This window comes from Uranotaenia lowii, chromosome 3, assembly GCF_029784155.1.
Source record: "Uranotaenia lowii strain MFRU-FL chromosome 3, ASM2978415v1, whole genome shotgun sequence".
Lineage (NCBI taxonomy): Eukaryota > Metazoa > Arthropoda > Insecta > Diptera > Culicidae > Uranotaenia > Uranotaenia lowii.
Genome location: NC_073693.1, coordinates 247,853,702 through 247,876,854, shown reverse-complemented (window position 1 = coordinate 247,876,854; position 23,153 = coordinate 247,853,702). Strand labels below are relative to the sequence as shown.

Below are 23,153 nucleotides of genomic sequence, written 5' to 3'. Positions count from 1 at the left end.
AAGAATAGTGATAAACGTTATCAGATTTTGAAATGACGCCTTTCAAGGTCGTCTTTACTAAACAGATATTGTTTCAAGGATTTGGTCGTTATTCCTCTGATGAACTTCCATCAACCATCATCTCAAAAGTTAGTGTTTAAACCGTTGGCGATAGTGGAATGGAAAATGCTCACACAGGATCCTATTGCTTAGGAATGATGAGCAAGATGGCACCTATGGCTTGGGACGATAAAATTTTCTTTTATTTGCTTAGAGAGTTACATCAGTTCATCAGTGGTTAATACACATCGGATTGAAATGAACATTTATACATAAGAGTTCAACCAATTTTGGGTCAGGGACTGACAAAAGAGGCGTCCATGTTAATTGTTTATTGTTTCTGTGATATTATCGTGTATATGAATTGTTTTAGGATTTAAATCTGCACACATGATTCTCGGGCGAAAAAATTCAGGTTTCTAAATTTAATGAGTTTAATGGAACAAAACATGTTACAGGGATTGATTTAAGGCTTTTTAAACAAAGATGAAGAGATGGAAGCTAGAAAACACAGTAGAATTTCATAATTAAATCAATATTACAGGTTTTAAATCAATGGCCAAATTTTAAATTCAGAGAAATATTAAATACTAGAATTTTCGAATACCTTTCCAAATTTTGTAAAATACAGGAAATATGAAAAAAATTAAAAGGAATGTATATTATACAGTAGTTTTAGTAATTTTCTCGTGTTAAGTCAAATCGTTTTTCGTTTTTCGACAAAATTGTTACATGAATTAAACTCTTCAAAACATCAAAACATCAAAAAAGGGCTTCAGAAACACCATGAATAATTTTAAAATTTCTTCAATTGAGCTTTTTCTAAAATCAAGAAATTTTAGTTTTTCAAGCATTGTATGCCTGAAACTACAATTTTAAGACAAAACTGAAACTTCAAATGAGTGGATGAAAATAAATGAACTTAGAATTTTAGCTGTTTATATACACCCATAGAAGAGGTTGCAAAAATCCAATGCCTATTTAGCATATCTCTGTGCCGATAATGCGCTGAAATGTGTACTGTGCCGAAAACGATATGTTTGAAAAACCGTAACTGGCATAAGGACTCGGCTCCAAACCAAAATGATGACCACTACATTCAAGCGAAACAAGAAAAACATTTTATGGGATTTATTTCCTATTGGATAATTCATCCCAGAAACAAGAAAATAAAAATTAAAACCACAGCGCCGAAGAGAGAATCGAACTCAAATTACCAATCAAAGCGTCTTGCCAGTCCGGCATTTTAACCAGTGTACTATTCACGCTTCATGCAGGATGAGGGATATTTGTCATAGGCTTTCTGTCACCGATCAATCACAAAAAAAACGCACAACGGCGGCTTCCCGGCGTTTGGCCTTCTTGCAATGCATTCTTTTGTCTTGTGACGGAAACGGGAAAGGGAACGGGAGTGAAGGAACGGTAAACCCATTGAATGAGAACTGTGCTTTGCTTACTGCCTGCTATTACATACACACGCTACATATACACAGCTGCTAAAGCCGGGCAGCTTGGCCGTTGGTTGTTTGCTGGTGAATCGAAGGAATGTTTTTGTTGTTGCTTTTGCTACATACACACGTACAGCTTAGCCGTGGTTGTTTGATGGTAGATTGAATTGAAGCAGTGTTTTTTTTTGTTGCTTTTACTGCATCCACACGCACAGCTTGGCCGTGGTTGTTTGCCGGTGGATTGAAGGGATTGAATTAGAAGGATGTTTTTGTTGTTGCTTTTGCTACATTCATACGCACAGTGCTCGGTTCGCTGGCTGCCTGGTGTTGCCCGGTATTTATTTCTATCCTTCTTCGTCTTGTGATGCGATAGGGAGGGACGTGAATTCGTTTTTATTTTGTTTCTTTCAGACATACGCAATTCGGGTCACTTGGGATGCCGCCATTGGCACAGAGGCTGAATTGTGGGTGTACAGATCAATTATCGTTGATTGGTTTATTTTTTCAAAACTTCAAAGACCATACCACAAAACCTGGAGGTGATTGATCTAATCTGTCTAAAGATTTGAATTCAAGACGGTGAATTCCTGTAAATTTGTGTTCCAAACAAAAGTACATGGAATCATGCTGCTGTGTTTTCAATAATTTCTGATTTTATCTATATATATATAAAAAGCAATTTCTGTATGTTTGTTTGTTTGTTTGTTTGTTTGTTTGTTTGTTTGTTTGTCCTCTATAGACTCAGCCGTCTTTAGGGCTAGAGGTCTGAAATTTGGCATGGATGCTCATTAGAACCAGGAAGGATGAAAAATGTTTTTAGATTTTCGGATGACCCCTTCTGAAGGGGGTCGTCCATAGAAGGCAAATATTGTTTTCGCGATATTGACGTTACTTTTTGTCGGATCGTGTTGAAAATTCGCACATGAGTGTTTTGAAAGGCGGGCAATCGATTTCAGGTGTCAAATTTTGTGTAAGGGGTCAACCAAAGGGGTCGTCCATATTAACTGTTCGCTGTTTTTACGATATTGACGTTATTATACATCGTATTCAGACGAAAATTGGTACATGATAGTTTTGATTGACGTGCAAACGATTTGAGGTATCAAATTCAGTGTAAGGGGCTGGCAGAAGGGGTCGTCCATATTAAATTTTCAGTATCTTAGTGATATTGACGTTTTTATACATCGGATTGGGGTGAAAATTTGCACATAGGAGTTATTAGGGACAAACAACTGATTTCACTTATCCAAACTAAAATCAGGGGTCGGTCAAAGGGGTCGTCCATATTAACTACTAGCTGATCCCATACGAACTCCGTTTCGCTTTCAACTTGGAATATATTTTTTTTGTTTCGATTATAGTCGTTTTACCATCTTTATGGCATTCGCGACTTTATCAACGTTAGAGTTGGCGGATCGTTATTGAAAAACTTATCCGGTACAACTGTGTTAATGTTTACTCTTGAGCTTGAACTCGCGGACATCGGTTCAGAAGACAGCAGACAGGAGACGACAACGTCTCCTCTCAACGATAATGTCGTTAATAGGCAGAGAGATTCCATAAATTTTAAGACCGCTTATGACCCAATAATATCCAAGTTAACACAGACACTGACAAACAAATGTAAACGCAAAACAAAACAAACTGTCCAAAACCAAAATAGTTAGACGATGGCCAGTCAATTGTAAGTTTAAATTAAAATTTAGAATTAATGTGTAATTTTAAACGTAAAATATAATTTTAGTGTCCACTGAAGAGGAGCGAATGCCAGAGTAGCTCGAAACGTATGGACAACTGGTAATTTGTTTTGATTATTTTTAAAACTCGCCGAAAAACGTCGATAACTTCGAAGTATAAACAATCGCGGTGATAAAACCAAAAATCCGATTTCAAATTTAGTAACAGACGACAGACAAAGTGATCGACCAATATTTTTGCAATTATTACTTAACAATGAATTCGGAAGTGCATCTGGAAAATGCTTGGCAATTGGCTTTCATAAAAACTGTTCATGACATATTCCAAGTTGGGCTTGTGATATAGCTCAGTTGGCAAGTCTGCTGTCTTCTGAACCGATGTCCGCGAGTTCAAGCTCAAGAGTAAACATTAACACAGTTGTACCGGATAAGTTTTTCAATAACGATCCGCCAACTGTAACGTTGATAAAGTCGCGAATGCCATAAAGATGGTAAAACGACTATAATCGAAACAAAAAAAATATATTCCAAGTTGAAAGCGAAACGGAGTTCGTATGGGATCAGCTAGTTGGGATATAAAATCGGATCAATAAAAAATCATCAATTAAGCATGAAACTCATAAAAATCTAAATTTTCACATACATAAATAAATAATATCTTAAGAGTTTTACGTTTTTCAAGAATTTGAAGATGAAAGGCCCCGCCGAAAATGATCTTTAGCAAACACCAACAAGATCATATTGACCAACTATGAAGCGGAAGCAAACGTGTATGATCTTAAAAGTTTTCCAAAAGCCACGCCGAAGAGTTTTGCACGTTAATGATGTTGATTAATTTACGACGTTTCACTTTTCCATGATTAATTTTTCAAAACTGCCATCGCACCAAAAGTATCATTCATGTTGATATCTTGGGTTGATATTTCCCCAACGACGAACGTATCAAACCCACGGAAGTTTTCTAGGAGACGCCGTAGCTCCTTCTTCCTTATCAACTCTGGCAGTCAGTCAGCCAGTAGTGGGTAAGATATGCTGAAAATTAGTTTTCCAGAACTTTCGATACAGCAAACATGAAAGAAGCGCACACTCAGCTTTGACATGTTATGTTTGGCGAAATTATTAGTTGAGCCAATCTTGGGGACCGGAAAGTTGGTCCTTAGCTGCGACATTCATTAGTAGGACCAATCGCGCTGGAGCTATAGCTAGCTGACGACGACACGGTATTACTCAGCTGCTTTTCAAAAGCGAAAAGGCTCCGCAAATTTCAAAAATGCTGTGAAGAAGTAATGACTTGGCTGTTTTTTTTTTAGTTTCTTTATTTCGTCCCAGCAGAGTTTTGCCACCATCACAGCATCGATGAAGGAAGTTGATAAACAAAAATTAATTGCTTGTGGAACGGGGAAGGGTGACACATTTCATGTTTTTCCGAATGGTTGAACCATTTCCCGGACGTTATGAAGGGGACAAAGAAACTGAATGACCGGAATGAATGAATGATGGTCAGATTTTTCTCCGGATGGTCGAGGGCGTTTGATTTTTTGAAATGTCAGGGAGGAAATGAAATGTAACTCAGTTTGTGTTGCTGTGTGTGTGTTTGTCTGTCTGTTTTTTCGGATTCAATCTTGATCTTTGATTTTAATTTGAAGTTTTCCATCTGGCATGCCAGAGTGACATGTCGGTAACGAAGCAGACAATAGAAATTCAATTTCGCAACATATTGGATTACAACATTCGAACACAAAACACATGTCGATGGCAAATTTGTTTGCTAGTAAGGAAACAGTTCTTCGAAAAGTTCTGATTGAAAAATAAAGATGAATTGAGGAATCGAAGGGAAACAAACTGGCAAATAACTATATGAAATTTAGAAATATTACCACTGAATCACTGACTTGGTTCAATAATCTGTTAGTTCAAAACTTGTAGAGAACAAAATTTTTAAGTAAAACGTTAAGATTTTTTGAGAAGGCGGCAAGTCATAAGCTGCGAACCTAACGAATAACTCCTATCTATCATTCTAACTTGGAAGCTCGTAAAGCAGATGAGTTTTCTAAAAATAAATTTCGGCACGAGTATGGCGAGACTTGCAGAGTTCAAACCAAGATGAAATTAGACGTATCTTTTACCTTACGAATCAAATTTATGTTTCCCAAGGAAGCTACTAGGAGATTCCAGATTATGCTTAAACACAATTGTCTTGATGAATTTAATCACAATTTTTCAAAGTATTAAAACAGGTAACATTTTTCTATCAAAATAGAGTACCTCAATCGCCCTTAAAAAACTTTTTAGACAAATTATTAAAGAATTGACATCAATTAAAAATACTTGATGCGGTAAACCTAGTTTTGCTTTTAATTTAAAAAATTGATGTAAATGTTTTACTTCATTTACACGCCCTTTGATTCTTCGTGTTTGTGAACCTTTTTTTTTAAAAATCACTTTAACTTAACAAAGCCGTTCACTAAATATCCGTTTCGTGAAAATTTGAGTTGTAGTTTGATTTCGTTCTCCTGGCTGTAAATGATAACCGATTTTGATAATATTATATTCATTGTGTAATTTATTCAAATTACTCAAAATTTTAAAATTAAGTCGATATGTATAATCGGGTTATCAGAAACTGGTTCAGAAAGTGAAAAGTCCGAAAAATAAATTTTATTTTTAAAATACTCATAACTTCTGACAGCTTTTTTGTATTTAAGTGTTTCATTGATGTTTGAAATCGTCAAAAATCCATCTATCCGACAATTTATAGATATGTTGGGGAAGATCTCAGATCTTCCTGAAAAAAAATGTTACTAAAAAAAACGATATCCAATTTTGGCTTTGCTTAGCTGACTTTCATTTCCCAATGAACCGATTTTCAAAACTATAACTTAAATTTTTTGTCGTTAATTTCATCATTATTTTCATAGAACATACTTGGTCTGCCAAAACTCCCAGTTCTTCAGTTTATTGGAATGATGATAAAGATGTTTGAAATGTGCGCTTCAAGTCATATTGGCCCCAACAGCTTTTGAAGGTTAAAATTGCTCGAGTTGTGTCCTATTTTGAAATAATTTTGTATGGGAGCCTTCTTTCAAAAAGGTGAAATTTTTGAAAAAAATCTCTGACCCGATCCCACGGATATCAAATTTCACTTCATTAATTTATACGTCGCAAAGAAAACACCTCCACTATAAACAAAAACTAATATTAATATATTTTTTAATTTTAATAAATATATATAAATACTTCAAAAGTTTATAACGATTGAAATTCCGAACAAAATCGATTTTTTCCCCCTCTACTGCATCTTTGATATTTTTTCACAATTTTTGGCTTAATTCAGTACTGCAAAAGATTCCTAACAATTTTAATATATCAAAAAATTAATGAGCAATTATAAAACCTGAAAAAAAAACAAAAACAGGGTTAAAAAGCAAAAAAATAATTGAAAGAGTTTAGATTCGCTTGATTTAAGCGAATGATTAAAATCATTTAACCGTCAATCAATCACAATCACCTTCCTGCACCCATTTAACAAGGTTTTGAAGAAGTTAGCAATATCATATTGAAATGAACTAAAAATTTCAAAAAATATTGCTCAACTTTGACGGGCCATAACTTTTATAATACTCGAAATAACGACTTCAAACCTGTTGAGTTTTGTTATTCGAATAAAAATGTTATTATTACACTGAATTAATAACTGAAATGCATTTTTTGCTCATTTTTAACCAGGATTCACCAAACTTCCAACCTTCATTTAAATATATTAAGATTACGATTACCTCTTTACTGCATGACTTTTTTTTTTTTTTAAATATGAATAGCAATTACTGATTTAGAGGAATATTATCATTTTTAATCAAATTTCAAAACTGAACAGGGTTAAAGCCGTTATTGTGAGACTTATAAAAATAATGGCTCATCAAAATTTCAAAATATTTTTGAAACTGTTGATTTAAACCTATATGATTTTGTAAATTTCATCCGAACGTGTTCATTAGATTCTATTCTAATCGAGATATATATTGAGATTCAAAAAATTGTTGAAATTTTCAAATCTTCTTGTAGTTAGAAAAAAAAGAATCTATAAAATATAAAGCCAGATTTCTAAACAAATCAATACCCATTTTTGTATAAAGTTTAATTAGTGACACTTTACCATCTTAATACCCATTTATAAAATAAATTTCAGACCAATTTTTAATTCAAGGTTTTCAAATACAACATTTCAAATACATCAACAGTAACTACACGTTTTTAAAATTTAAGAACTTTAAAGAGCCACATTGCGGATTGTTGTTTGATAATAAAAAGCATATGAATGGCCATTGGAAAAGACATGGTATAACAAAAATAACGTTAAAAACATAAAAGTTTTTTTCTAACACTCTGTATACTTCTCTTTAATCTGTTTTTGTATGTCATTAAGTACAGGGATTGTCTTTGGATCATCTACCCTTCAAACATGGTTTGAATTTAATGATCGACCAAACATCGACTCGAGAAAATTGGAAATGAAAATCAACCTTGCAAAATGTAGAGAGATTTAAACATATTCACATTAGCAGAAAATATTTATTATTACTTTGGTAAGGTAAAGTTCTTTTAAAGCATCCAAAACAAAGAAAAACCAATTTTCTATAAATAAACAAGCTTTTAAAATGCCCTTAGTTTCATATGTATCCTTAGTTTCATATACTAAATCCTCCAATAATCCAGAATAAGGTTATCACCTGAAATTCATGTATTCGGCCGAAAATTTTCATCTTCAAAAGTTAGCAAGTTACATATTTCATTTCAAAGTAAGGTTTTTCGAATTTCATAATATCAGGCAAATGTGTTTTCAGCATTTTATGCATCTGGAAAAACCAAAATCCCATTGTAGAACCACTTGAGACATACATACAAGTGGTTCTTCAGTATTGTGCATCCAATTGAATGAATTGATTTGGTTTGGAATTCGTTTATTTGAAAGAGGGCAAATGAATGAAAAATGAAATGTAATACAAAGAAGATTGTTAATTAATGCTTGTTTAAGCTTAGATTTAACTGGAAAAATATGGTTTTATCAGGATAAATCTGTAATAATGTGATTTCGTAGCCTTTATGAAAATTCATGACAAATGATAAAGAGTAAGTACATTTTAACTGGCATGATCAGTTGAAGAACATTCATTAAGCTTCGCAACATAAAAAAAAAGTAAACATGATTATCTCTTTATTTAAATTTAAAAAAAAAATAAAATAAATATGAAAGGGTTTAAAGTGATTTGTTTCAAAATAGAGAAGTTTGTTTATTTGCGCCATGAAATGAATAATTTTGTATGTCTGTCACTGAAACTGTGTTATATATCCAGATACATTAAAAATATTCAAATAAAAAGGAAAGGATCGAGGTGGTTTTTCAATTTTAAATGTTTTTACCTACTCTTCAAAGTTGAAAATATTTTTAGGAATAATTGATTGATCAATAAACGATCTTGGGAATATCAACTGAACATTTTTCAAATAGGGCAAAGTAATGATCTCGAGTGTTTAAAATATTAAACTTGATGAGAACAACTGTTCAAGCAAGTGAGAAACTTTGATTATTATGTAGGTTAAATCTCAATTTTCGTGTTCGAATGGTTAGAAATGTACATGCTTCTAGGAGGTACATAATTTGATTTTAGTTTGTGTTGTAATAAAAAAACATTAAGCAAAATAAAAAAAATAGCTTCTAACCAACATCTCTAAGCTGATGCATACAAAAATTAACATAAACTTCAACAAAATCATATTCTGCTTATTCTTACAGCGGATGCAATCTTGAAAATCTTTATGTGATTAGGTGTATCAAATTCTTGAAATTACATTTTCAATTCAAATGATTGAACTGAATAGGATGGAAATCCTTGGTCATATTATTTGCAATTTGAATTTCCAGCTTTTTCCGTCAGTGTTAGAAATTTGACATTTGAAAAATCTTTTCCCAGATCACAAGACTCAAACATCGGTAGAGCTTGATTGTGTTTAAAAATTTTGTCAAAAAAAGCATAATGAAATTTTAAATTATATATTTTCTAAAGTGAGCTGAAGAATCGCAGCTTTATATCCAAAGAGCCGCAGGTTGCTAGCCACTGACCTAAATGATAAATTCGAAAATTTTATATTATTTTGAAGCTTTTGGAGCCAGAGGGGAGTTAGTTAAGCTTTTCAGATTTCCAGATTTTATCCGGGTTTGCCCGGATAATTTACACAAAATTTGGGATCCAGTTTGGTTGCCTGGATTTCTTTTAAAAAGAACCCGGATTTTTTTTTGAAAAAACAACCTTGGTTTTGCCCGGATTAATTTACATTATTTGCAAAATCAAACAAAAAAAAATTACAAATTGGGTGGTAATTTTTTTTATTTATGCGTCCGAATCCAAATTTATTGAGCAAGTTTTTTTTTAAAAAAAAAGGGGGTTGATGGTAGCCTTAAATCCAGTTTAAAATCTGCTTATAAGTTTTGATGAATTTTTTTTTTAAATTAATTATTCATGATTTTTGTCAAGTATTTTCTGGGTATTGACTAAATTTGCTCGCTTTTCTGGTCAACAATTTTAAAATCAAATGAAAAAAGTTTAGGGAAAATTTCCTTTGATAAATTTATAATTTGGCAGAAAAACCATAAGAAGGCTCGGTTCCACAGAAGAAACGAAAATTTTGTTGATTTTTGAAAACAAAATACTCAATTTTCCCATAAAAACATAAAATTTAAAATTTACTTATGCAAACATTATTAACTAAAAGTTCTGCAAAAATCGTGGATAAGCTTTGAACCAAAACGAAATTTTAAAGACCCCAGGGTTTGAGAAACTCAAAAATTACCTCAAATTGACTCAGTCTAATGAATGAATTAAAACGGCTTTTGCTGTTTCTCTAAAAATCTTACCTTTTTGGAAAAGTCATATTTTCAGTGTTTTATAAGGTATTGAAAAGGAACGCAGGTAACGGGGAAAGTCTCATGTAATTGAATCAAAGAAAACGGTTTAATATTCCATGAAAATTAAAGGGGCTAGGGTGGCCTGATTCCAGTTTTGTCACCGTTTTTAACAGTTCCTAATAGGATTTAATACTAAGTTTCTATGTTCTTAATTGAAAACGATATCATTCAACAGACATTTATTGAAAGCATTTTTGTAGGGAGAACAATTTATTGATGTTTTTTTAATTAAAGAGAACCAAAAAGAGTCAAATATGTTCTTGCGTTTAAAAGAAACACACTTTTTTTGTGTAATGAGTACATTTCTCTAGAACTTTCAAGAGGAATTTCGGTTTCATAATATGAATGAGGAATCAAGTCAACCCGGGTATCAAGTGTCATTACTCTTTCCCAATGTTTTCGTCGTTCGTTCGTTTGTTAAGGTTTTAAATTTTGAAGTCAATTCAGAAGCCAATAATCAAAAAGGACATTTCAGGGTTTTAAAATGTTTCCACCCATATCAAAAAACCAGATTTAAATTTGTGCTAGCTTAGCTTTTGATGCGCCAATTAAATTAAAGGCGATGTTTAATTTTTAAAACATAGAGAGTGGAGAATTATTACCGAATTAACCATTCAAAAATTTCATCGCTACTAACCGTCCATTTAATCGACCGCAATTGACCAAACAGATAATCGTGCTCCGAAAAACAGTCTCGTTTGGAATACACTTTTCCGATTGGGTAATTTTATGGCAATATAATGCGTTAAAGCGCGTTCGTTCAAAAGTGTGCAATTTTACGGGGTAGAAAAACGTGTGCATTTTGAAATAATTACCTCGGTCATAATATTCCAGCAGCAGTAAGTTCCGGGGGTTCCGAAATCCGGAATCTGAGCTCCAGCCAGCATTTACCATTGATCACTGCTGCCCGGAATTTCATTCGTATTCCCACTTTTTGTGCAGCTCATCGTAGCATTTGTCATTGGGAAAGCTAGAATTCTAAACGAGTATGAATTAGTTGATTCACGTTAGTCGAGACTGGTTTTGCGATGACCATTCAAACGTGTTCCGGTTTGGCCAGGACCGATTTTCATGCGGCAATTAATAAGATCAATGCATTTTCACAGGTGTGAGTTCAGCCAGGCGTATATTGGACCCATTTGTTGTGGCGCTTTAATTTAGGCGATAAGCAGCGTATGTAAAATAATTGATTTTGGCCCCTGTTCTTCGGTTCTTATCAAATTAAGTTTGTACATACTGTGGTTTTGGGATATCGATCTGGTGGCATCGAAATCAAAACATTCAAATATTCGATTTTGAATATGGTACTGCTTGATGGTATTCCAGCAAATTAATACAATTGATATAAAAAGTAGCTTCATGACTCTTTATTAACATTCCGTCAAGTTACACTGCTCCAAATTTATCCAGAAACAAACGTAACAAGGACGAAAATGTTACTAGGTACCTTAAAACGGGGTAACTTTGATCAACATGAAATTTTTCCACATATTCATCAATAACTAAGTTCAAACTAACTTTTTTCTACACTTTAAAACCTATACTATAAGCTGTCTTCCGTCTTCCTTCTTACGTCCTCCGTCTTCCGTCTTCCTTCTTACGTCCTCCGTCTTCCGTCTTCCGTCTTCCGTCTTCCGTCTTCCGTCTTCCGTCTTCCGTCTTCCGTCTTCCGTCTTCCGTCTTCCGTCTTCCGTCTTCCGTCTTCCGTCTTCCGTCTTCCGTCTTCCGTCTTCCGTCTTCCGTCTTCCGTCTTCCGTCTTCCGTCTTCCGTCTTCCGTCTTCCGTCTTCCGTCTTCCGTCTTCCGTCTTCCGTCTTCCGTCTTCCGTCTTCCGTCTTCCGTCTTCCGTCTTCCGTCTTCCGTCTTCCGTCTTCCGTCTTCCGTCTTCCGTCTTCCGTCTTCCGTCTTCCGTCTTCCGTCTTCCGTCTTCCGTCTTCCGTCTTCCGTCTTCCGTCTTCCGTCTTCCGTCTTCCGTCTTCCGTCTTCCGTCTTCAGTCTTCAGTCTTCCGTCTTCCGTCTTCCGTCTTCCGTCTTCCGTCTTCCGACTTCCGTCTTCCGTCTTCCGAATTCCGTCTTCCGTCCTCTATTTTTTGTTTTTTACCTTCTGTGTTTTGTCTGCTGTCTTCTGTTTTACGTCCTTTGTCTAGAATGTACCTTTATTTATTCTTTATTTTATTTCTTTCGTTTATCGATTTTTGCTGAAATCTTATGCATTTGTATTCACCAACTATTTCGGTACCTGATTTGCTCAAATCACACCCGATTGGAGCAAACAAAAACCAACTACACATCACGGTATCGGAGAGCCCCTCCTTATCGGTATCGACCCTCTCTTTGCGCGGAAGGAAGGCAATAAACTTTTATGGGGCGCAGCAAACGGGCAGGAATGTAATGTACCTACTGTGGAAAGGTTTCTTCCTTTCGGCACTGGCTAATGGACGACAGTCACGAAAACACGCAGCAACTAGGTACTAGCTACATTTTATTCCCTGAAAACTTCCCGGTCCTAATTCCAGCTGAAAATCAGCAGCAGCAGAGGTGGTAATTTACCTCAAATAACTAACCTTGCGCGGTTTTTCTGCGAAACTTTTTTCGTGACCTGACCAGGATATGTCCGAAGGAAAGTCGAAGGGGTGTTCATTAAAAAAAAAAATTCTTCAACCTCAAAAGTTAAAATTATTTTTCAAAAATATGTCAGTAAATTTCAGTTTTTAAATTTTGGAATATAATTTTCAATAAAAAAGAATTTCAACTATTAACGTGTTCGTCAATCGTACAGTTTCCTCAATACAACCCTGCCCTTGCGAAAGGAATTTCTAATCAGCAGAAAGCTGCCTGAAAATCGCTACTTTATTGGCTGATAATTGGTGCAATATGTCAAAGTGCAAAAGGTGGCTTTCCCGGTGTTATTTTGGTCAAGCCCGTGCGGAGTTTCGCCGTCGTCGTTTTGACTGGGGAGGGTCGTTAGCGTCGACTATTCGAAGATACACCAACGAACGGAGGGAAAATCCGGAGGTGATTATTGTGTCACCGTGTCGATATCGTCGGGAAAGTCTTCTTCCAGTTCCAGTGTTTTGCGGGGTAGAATCGGACCGGGAGCTGTCTTGGGTCGGTTCATGCTTCAGCTGGGTTGAACTGTTTGACCTGAACCTTTGGACTTATCCTGTTCCGTTTTTCCCTATCAACAACTTCTCCGCATTGCTCTATCCATTTAGGGGTTAGAGCAAGAGGCCAGTAACTAGTGAAGGTGGTGATCGAATTAATTGGCAGCCGAAGAAAAATGGCATTATAATGTCCCTTCGCTGTAGACGGCAGACGATTGGCATAATTTAGCTATTTGGAGCTCTGATTGGAAGGTTTTACTGGTTATCACGTGAACCAAATATTCATGCATACACATATATGGAACCAGAAATACAGGCACATAGCCGAGTGTCCGGGTCTTAAAGCCGGTGGTTACGATAGCTGTAATGTGGCATAATGTGCAATAACTGACACCTGAGTCCGAGTGAAGGCAAAGGCGAAGATTTACTTCCACTTGGCATGACTGAACCGGAAGTAGGTCGACGGGTTGACCCAATAAATCTTAAGATTTATGGTAAATTAATTGAAAGGCTGCTCCTTCGATGGCCAATGAAAGCCATTGTGTACGCTAGCCTATGTGGTGGTTGTGAGTCGTTAAGAAGTTGAAGGATAAAATAGATCGTTCGTGGTATAGATGTTTTCTAATCAGAACGAATTAATCTTAAACATATAAATCTTAGACAATTTATTTATTTATTTATTTATTTATTTTTTTATTTTTTATTTATTTTTTTTTTTAAATCTTAGACAAATGAATCCAAAAACGAAAGTTTTTAACTTACTAAAAACTTACTTGTTAACACAATGTAGGTCAAAGATATTTATATTTTTGGGTCCCTCACAATGTTTTTATTGAAAGCTAAATACAATATCATGATACTGTTTATGAAGCTGTTCTATAGGGGTATTTTACAGTGCAATGAATTAATAACAACACCCCAAGCCTTTATCATGTACCACTTCTTAACTTCAAGCAGGGAGCAAAGCAGGGAGCAAAGCAGGGAGCTCTACTTCTTTATACGGTCGATCCGAGAATTTTTTTTCCAGCCCGGCTAGTAAAGCTACCAAAATGAGCGTGGCGACGAACGTCTTAATCTGCTTTCGTTTATCAGGGCCAAAACATAGACAAAAACTCGTAGCAGCAGCCTTTGAAATCTGCGATCGCTTATTCAACTCGTCTATAGGGTAAAACGGTCAAAATTTGGTCAAGGGAAAACGCGTGTAAATCGGTGAAATCGTTTATTTAAAAAATCAAATTAAATTTCTTTTTCAAGTATAATTAGTATAACATTCAGGAAAAATATACAGTTAGGCTTCCGCTTTTCCAAATCCGAATTGCCGGGTCTCACACTTAACCCCTGCCATCAGATTTTGTACAGACACCTTGCCCACCTTCTTCGCCCCAGAAAGCCAGTTTGCCTTGAACTGCTGCTCGTCCTTAGCAGTTTTTCTGGTCTTCTTTAGGTTCCGCTTGACAATAGCCCAGTATTTCTCAATTGGGCAGAGCTCTGGCGTGTTGGGAGGGTTCTTGACCTTGGGAACCACCTGCACGTTGTTGGCGGCGTACCACTCCATGGCCTTTTTACCGTAATGGCAAGATGCCAAATCCGACTAAAACAGTACGGAACAACCGTGTTTCTTTAGGAAAGGCAGCAGACGTTTATTCAAACACTCTTTCACGTAAATTTCTTGGTTGACAGTCCCGGAAGCTATGAAAATGCTGCTTTTCAAGCCACAGGTACAGATGGCTTGCCAAACTAGATATTTTTTCACGAACTTTGGCAGGTTTATGTGCTTGAAAATATCTGCTACCTATCCCCTTCCTTTTGCCGTATAAAACTCCTGTCCCGGAAGCTGCTTGTAGTCGGCTTTGACGTAGGTTTCGTCGTCCATTACCACGCAGTCAAACTTCGTCAGCATCGTCGTGTACAGCCTCCGGGATCGCGCTTTGGCCGTCGTATTTTGTTTATCATCGCGATTTGGAGTCACTACCTTCTTGTATGTCGGTAGTCCGGCTCGTTTTTTGGCTCGATGCACGGTTGTAGACGATACACCCAGCTTATTTGCGGCATTTCAGAGAGAGAGGTTGAGGTTTCGCTTGAAACTACCGGCAACTCTCTTTGTCGTCTCAGCGGCTTCCGGTTATCTATTTCTCCCCGATCCAGACTTCCTGGCTGTCGACAAACGTTCCCCAAACACTTTAATTACATTTGTTATGGTTGATTTGGCAACTTTTAGCGATTTTGCCAGCTTTGCGTGCGAGTAGCTCGGATTTTCGCGATGCGCGAGCAAAATTTTGATACGCTGCTCTTCTTCCTTGGACGGCATTTTGACAACTGAAGAGTGAATTCCAAAATCAAAATAGGAGCAACATTCTACACACACACACCTTCAAAATGAGGAGGTGTTCAGGTTTTTTAAATGCAAAATTGAAAGAAAAATTTGATATTGACCAAACTTCGAATCCGGCTCGAAGGACCAAATGTTTGGGGACCGGAACATTTGTTCCTTTGAACCGGATGACCGTCCGGAAAAGTGGTTCCGGAACATAAATTGGCCTTTGAGTTAAGACAGACAGTAGCCAAAGTTTTGTGCTTACAAAATTGCCATCGGACTAAAGTGAACAATTGAACATCAGTGATTGTGCTTAGAGACAATAAAACTGCATCCCCTTTTGAAAGGCCACCGCTAGGCTTGGATGCAATAAAGTGCATCGGACTCCAGTGTGTCAGCCATTGCATTGCAGCCGCCGGCCGTGGCCTAGAGGATAGCGTTCCAGTCTTCTAAGCCAGAGTCCATGAGATCGAATCCCGATCACGGCACACATAGTACTCTTTTTGTGGTCTGGTGGTTTTAGCATCTGTAAAATGCTAGCCATAATATCCTTGAAAGATGTAAGCCTTAGAGTTAAGTAAATTGGATCTCTTCAAAGAAACATTAAGTTTCACTGAGATCCTATATGTGTGTGTTCGTTTTTCGTTTTCCAATTTTGAACAATAAGTGCTAGCGGAGAGGTAAAGCCTATACCTGAAGCAGCCGAGCAGATATTCTACAACAACCGGACATTCTACCAAGCAGAGGACAGTTGATTTTACGACCAGCAAACGACGCAACGTCTGAAGGAGCAGTTTTTTGGAATTTATTAAGCAGGAAGTATTTACTGGCTTGATGCATGCGGCCAAAAATAGTGCTAATTGAATAAAGAATTGAAGAGTGAATTGGTCTTTCAGTTGCAAGAAGTGCGTGCCTTGTCCGTAACTGAAAATTGGTCTTGGTATTCTATTGGCATTTTTACTTTGCATTTTACAATGGTTGTGCCCACTTGCTGCTGTCAATATCGGGTTGCTAGTCTCAAAATTCGCGTCGCAATTGGATTGAACGTAGAGTTGATCAATTTAAGTGCAAATACCGTAAGTCAGAAGCACATAAGGTGCATTTCAGAGCACATTAAGGTGCAAGTCAGAATCATAGAAGGTGTTAGATATTTTGGTCTGAACTATTCAGTACTGGACGGATTGGGTCCAAGGTGTCTGAGTTTATTAGAAAATACAAGTTCGCTGAAGAATTTAAGATTGAGTTGAAAATTTTTTCTTAATCAAGTCTGAATTGTCAGAAAATTAAGTTTGAGTCGGAAATCTTGGCAGAGTTAAGTCTGAATCAGAAATAAAGTTTGTGTTGGAAATCGTTTCGGAATTTTGTCGGAATTAAGTTTAAATCAGAAACTAAGCTTGTGTCAGAATTCTTAACTGAATATTGTCGGAAATCTTGTCTACATCTTGTCAGAATTGAATCTGAGTCAAAATTAAAGTTTTTATAAGAAATTTTGTCTGAGTATTGTCAGAAATATCGTCAGAGAAATTTGGTCTGCAACTTGTCAGAAATTGAGTCAGTTTACAAATCGTCTGAAGAATTGTCAAATATTAAGCCTGTGTCAGAAAACAAAGCGCCAGTTTAAGAAATTGTCTGAAGGTACAAGTTTGAATTTGTCAGAAATTCGAAGCCTGAGTCAGGTATTATTAATTCTGTATCGGACGAATCGGGTCCAAGGGTGTCTGATTTGTCAGAAATCAAAAATCGTTCGATATTTTGTCAGAATTTAAAAAAAAACTCCTGAACTTCAACAATTAATTCGCCTACGTCAGCATTGTGTCAGAATTTCGTCAGTTTTGGACAAATTGGGTCCAAGGGTGTATGATTGTTCGGAAATTTGGAAATTGTTTACTACATTTGACTCTCTTCGGGTTTAATTGCTGCCTTTTCAGCTCTGAAGCGTCAGAGTGCTTGAAACTAAGGTAGCAGTGAATAAGATTCCCAATAAGAATGGCGATAAATGTTCAGTTGAAGTTGTTGCAGAATAGAAAACGGCAAATAGTGGTTCTCATGGACAGTGTTGACCGATTCGTGCAGAATTATAATCCAGAACGAGATGAGTGTCAGATTAGTTCTAGGCTTGAGGCCTTAGTTCCTGTGTACAGTGAATTCCATGAAGTGCGAAGTAAAATCGAGATGATTGTGTATGAGAGCGAAGAGAAGAAGGCCAAGGAGCTCTACGGCGACGCCAAAGATGAAACTGAAGCCCAACGTGAGGAAGAAAACGACATGCTGCTGCTGAGTTTCCAAGAACGTTTCTTCCAGTTGAAGGATGCACTGTCAAAACTTCAAAACAAACCCGAGCGAGCTCCGAACGTAGACGATTCTTCACACAGCCAAGGCCATGCCTCCATGGGGTCGAGAGTTAAGCTGCCAAACTTCGCGAATGGGTCTCGTTCCGCGACAGTTTTCAAAGTTTAATCCACAACAACGGACAAGTTGCACTTATGGAGAAGTTCTCCTACTTAAGGTCATCGTTAAGCGGCGAAGCACTCGAAGAAGTTCTCTCAATCGCACTGTCAGACGTAGGGGAAGAGGGGGCATAATGCCCACGTTAAGAAGAAAGCCTTGTTTTAGAATACATTTGAAAAGATTAACTTTAATTTTCGGTTATGTTTTGGAGTTTGGTTTATTTTTTGTCTAAATCTGATAGTTTGAAGGACTGGAAGGCCAAAAAAGGCCACAAATTTAATGAAGTTTGAAGAGTAGGTAGAAAATTGGATTTCCGATTCAGTAGGGGCATAATGCGCATATGTGTGTACCCAATCGCGCCGTTTAACGTTTAATAAGTGTTTATTGATTCAAGTGCCTCCGAAAGTGTTTGCCAGGTAAAAACACTTCTATTCTACTTCACAGATGGGAAAATGTATTGCTACGCGCAGTGCTGCCAGATATACTGAAATTCTTGTGAATAGTTGATTAAATCTATATTTAATTTAGGAATTTTAAATATATTCGTTTATATTCAAGTTATGTTTTCCAATACAACTTAAAAATATCTTTGAAACTGTTGTGATAAAACTGCATATAAATTTAAACAAATATGAAACATGCTTAAAGATAAACGGACATGACGCGTTTTGCCCCACCTAGACATGTTTATTGAAAATCGTTAAAAATAACATAAAAAATAATTGAATAAGGAAATTTTTCGTTTTGTGATGATTTTCAAGACCAATGTTCATCATTGTATCAGATGTCAGGTAATTTTTTTTGGCGATAGATGCTGTAATTCCCTACGAAAGTCAAGGCACAAATTGCACGGAATATGGCTTGAAAAGTATTTTTGGATTTTTGCAGGGATTTATCGCATATTTGATGTTAAATTTTTGTGCAAAAGGTTTTAAATGTTTAATAGAAGGGAATAGCGTACCGAATTCTTAAAATAAGTATATATCTAGCTAGATATCGCAGTGGGGCGTTTTGCCCACACTGGGCATTATACCCCTAGTTGCCTTAGTACCTATGAAATAAATGCAATGAGATTCAAAAAAATCTTTGAACATGGTTAATTTAATAGATAAACTTTTTTTTTCGTAAAAATTCATTTGATTTTCAAGGAATATAAATTTCTCATAAAATTAATTGAAAAAAGTGAAGTTCCAATAACTTTCACCTCAAAGAATGTTTCTAGAAAATCCAAATCCAACCCCGTATTCACATTAAATCCCACGAAGAGACTTTTAACTGAATAACAAAATTAAAATATGAAGGTACTAGCACAGGGTTCCATGCAAAATAAGGGCTAGATCATACTACGACAAGGGGTCGCGCAACAAACCTTATGTTTGTATAGAGTTGAGCGGAATTTGTTCGGGATGTACGAACAAAATCTTTTAAACAGTTTCAAACCTATAATTTTGGTACTTATTAACTGATTTTTCTTTTAATTCCAGTGTTTTAAAGCTTAAATTATAACAATATTTCATCTGAGGAATGCATTTCGATTAAAGTTATCATTAAATCAAAGCAGGTATATAAGCGACGATTAACGATCATTCATGATTTTTTTTTTTTATAATTGACCCATCAGAAGCATATTTTTGAAACACAATATGTTTTTTTACAATAACCCTTACCGAAATGGGACCATGGGATAAACTGTTTTTCATAACGAGAACTTTGTGAATGACTATAATGAAAACAAATCACCCGATAGGGACTTCAGAAATTGATGCAAAACAGGGTGTTCATGTTTTTACAAGGAAAATTTTTCATAATTTTATACAAATTTAAGCCTCATTGCGCCATCTTTTTCTGTGGTCCGATCCCCCAAATTTAGCACTGGACTTTGTGCTAGGCCTGGAATCTATTTTAGCTTTTCCTAAGTCGACTCTCTAGGCACTTTAGTTTCTAACTATCTTTTAATAGATTGTGGGATTTTTAGAAAATTTAGCATAAATTTAAGATTATATTTCAATTTATTTCATGTAGCTGACCATAAAAATTTCGTAACGTCACAACGCTTTGCAAAACCCTGCTTAAAAATGGCGCGTTGTGACGTCACGAAACTGAATTGCTCTATAAAAAATTTAAATCAACATTTTAAAAAACCAAAATCATCGATTCGTTTGTTGTAATGAAACGATATTTTTCTGAAATTTTCATAAAAATTTATTGAATAGAAGAGCAGAAAAATGCGGTTTTGTAAAAAAAACTGAAAAGTGGAAAAAGAGGCGCGTTGTGATGTCACGATTTCTTTTGCTTATATTTTGATAGCTATTTGTTCAATAAAATAACTTTTGATTTCAAATTGAAACGAGTTAAATTCGGAACTAAGAGGTATATTTTTTTTCCAATGTGCGATATGAACTGTAATATCTACAAACAATATACCAAAAAATTGTTTTGGAAACGTTGTGACGTCACGCTGGAATGGGTCAGTTACTTATATGACGGATGCTGATTGTTTCAAGTTACCAGGGTAAACATAATCGAATCATTCACGCGGTTTGAGTGATCTTGAGCGAAAAATGTGGATGTATAAACCAATGAGAGTGCACTGATGACTGAGCGGAAAAGATTCCCAGGGCTTGTGATATAGCTCAGTTGGCAAGTCTGTTATCTCCTGAGCCGATGTCCGCGAGTTCGAGCCCAAAAGTAAACATCGAACACAGTTGTACCGGGTAAGTTTTTCAATAACGATCCGCCAACTTTAACGTTGATAAAGTCGCGAATGCCATAAAGATGGTAAAATGACTATAATCGAAACAAAACAAAAAGGAAAAGATTCGCTGATGAACGATGTGATGGAATTCTAGATTCGATTTTGATGACGACAGCACGAATAGCTTTACTGAAGAAGTTGTGTAAAAAAGGTGAAATCTGGAAAAAAGAAAATATAATATGGAAGGAAAGTTACCACGATCCCGAATTGGGGCAGTCTTCTTACAAGCGTTAGCACGCATGACATTTCGGTCCAAAGTTTTGTCCACCGGACCTGCTTTCCGTCCAGATTTATTTTGTTCATGAAACTGCTTTCCCCCAATTCATCCTAATTGCATTTTGGATCACTCCATTGCATACTTCTTCCATTTTTACTTACTAACTCTCAGTGAAATGTTGGAAGTAGTACACCATTTGCTCACGATCATTTTCCGCTTTTCCGAGGAAATGCATATCATTTAACCGAATATTATTAAAACTGGAGCTCACGAAACACAGAGTTTTCAGTTAAACGTAAACAAAAACACACGGTGAAAATCAGCTGTTTAAACGTTATCCGGAATGAGCAGCGTTGTACCAAAATCATTCTTTTTGTCTTTATTTGAGAGGTTTTCAGTAGCAGGCTGGTTCGCCTCTGACCAAAATCATTCTCAGATAGAATAAAACTTAGGCTTAATATTTATTATTTCCCACGCTTATGTGTTGCCACACAATTATCTTACTTTAAAAAGTTCGGAAACAAATTTGTTAGAAGTTACATTTTTTCGAATTAACTGTTTTATAGAATTTGAGAAAGTTTTGGACATGCTGAGCAACGATCTTTAATTGAGCCAGTCGGTTATTTTAACCTCGATAAAATTAAATTTTCTCAATAATTCACAACAGCTCATCGGCTTTAGCCGACTAGAAAGTTGAAGCTAAGCACTGCCTACCCCGTACTAATCCCGAACTCTTTCGCTTCTCTTTCTCCCTCTCCTCACAGATTCTGCGAGCGTGATCGTCCACGTCATCAACGGCGAGCAGCCAGCCGCAATGCAGCACGGGAATAGCAGCGCTAATAGCATTTTAATAAATAAGCATAGTTTTAGCCTCACGTACCTGGCGGCGGCTCCCGGTGGTAAAAATTTAATATTATCATTAACATCGTCGTGGTTTTGTTTAATATTAAAATCGATATGCCTGTACGGCGTTTATAGGTGATTTATAGCGTAAAAGATCCCGATGTAGAGCGAGAGAGAGAGAGAGGTCTTTTGGCGGCGCTTTTGTTGCCACGATTTTATGGGCACTGAGGCGGCAATCAATACCAAAGTATGTTGTATGTATATCTAAAACTACGCGAGACTGTATGAAAGAAAATTAACGTTCGAACGAGAGGACATTGTTCGGTAGAATTTGTTTTTTTTTTTTATTTTTTACCCACCAGTGTCAAGGATGAAGTCGACCCGAATGAGTTGGACGACAAAATACGAAAAAAAATATCGCTAGGGATAGGAATTTCGCTTTTGTTCGAGAGAAATACGAATGGCGGCGTTGGCTGCCCAACTGTAATATATGTACTATATTGATATTATTTTTCATCCTTACCCATTGTGCTCGATCTGGTTCGATGGCCCTACGGGAAATGGAGGCCAATTTGTCGCCTGAAACACAAATTATGTCAACAGTCCTGAGAGACAGAGAAAAGTTTACAAAAACAAAAACTGGGCCAGACCATAGTCAACACTGCATAGAGCAAAAGAGGATGAAAATCGAATAAAAAAATCACTAGAAACTATTGTGCGCCAGAATTTCATTCATTAATACAAGATGTAAAAGAAAACTATGACAGCAAACAATACCCAAACACAATTTTTAAAGCTTAACAGGTAGGGCGGAGGTTTAAATCGGCCTCAGTTTTGTTCAGATTTGTGTAAAAAGTTTATTTTATTCAAATGGTTTACTTTATATTTATGTTAAGAATAAAAATTGATCAATCGTTTTTTACATTTTATTGAATTTAGCTGCGATCAATGTACAAAAAATCTAAGTTTAAATTTGTTTATTTTTATCAGAACTACAAACTTTTATAAACGTCTCAACATATGTTAATAGGCCAATAACATTTTTTTAAAGTTAGAACACTAGCGAGAGTAATATCAGAATCTTATAACTGGTGTTATATTCGACGATGAAGTAAAATAGACTATGTTGAAATGCGAAATTTCAAATGATACGAACTTGTGTTTTTAATTAATTAGAACAAAAGAAAATCCCTCCATTACATGTTTAAAAAGATCATTTCAAAAGATTCATTCATTTTTTGCAAAAAAGTATATGGCAACCGTCAAAATTTGTGAAAAAATGTTTCATGTGCAATAGACTCAGTCGATTTGGGTTTTTTTTTAATTTC

At 35.9% G+C, this 23,153-nt stretch overlaps 1 protein-coding gene across 1 annotated transcript in view; it reads left to right on the top strand.

Moving 5' to 3' along the window:
* The window catches only part of LOC129758344 (protein amalgam-like), a 654,575-nt gene extending 631,644 nt beyond the window's left edge, over positions 1-22,931 (top strand). The window contains exon 6 of the mRNA XM_055755849.1: positions 21,747-22,931. Coding sequence (XP_055611824.1) covers positions 21,747-21,964 — 218 coding nt within the window. The 3' untranslated portion in view covers positions 21,965-22,931. The remainder of the gene's footprint in view (positions 1-21,746) is intronic.
* The last annotated feature ends 222 nt before the right edge of the window (positions 22,932-23,153 follow it).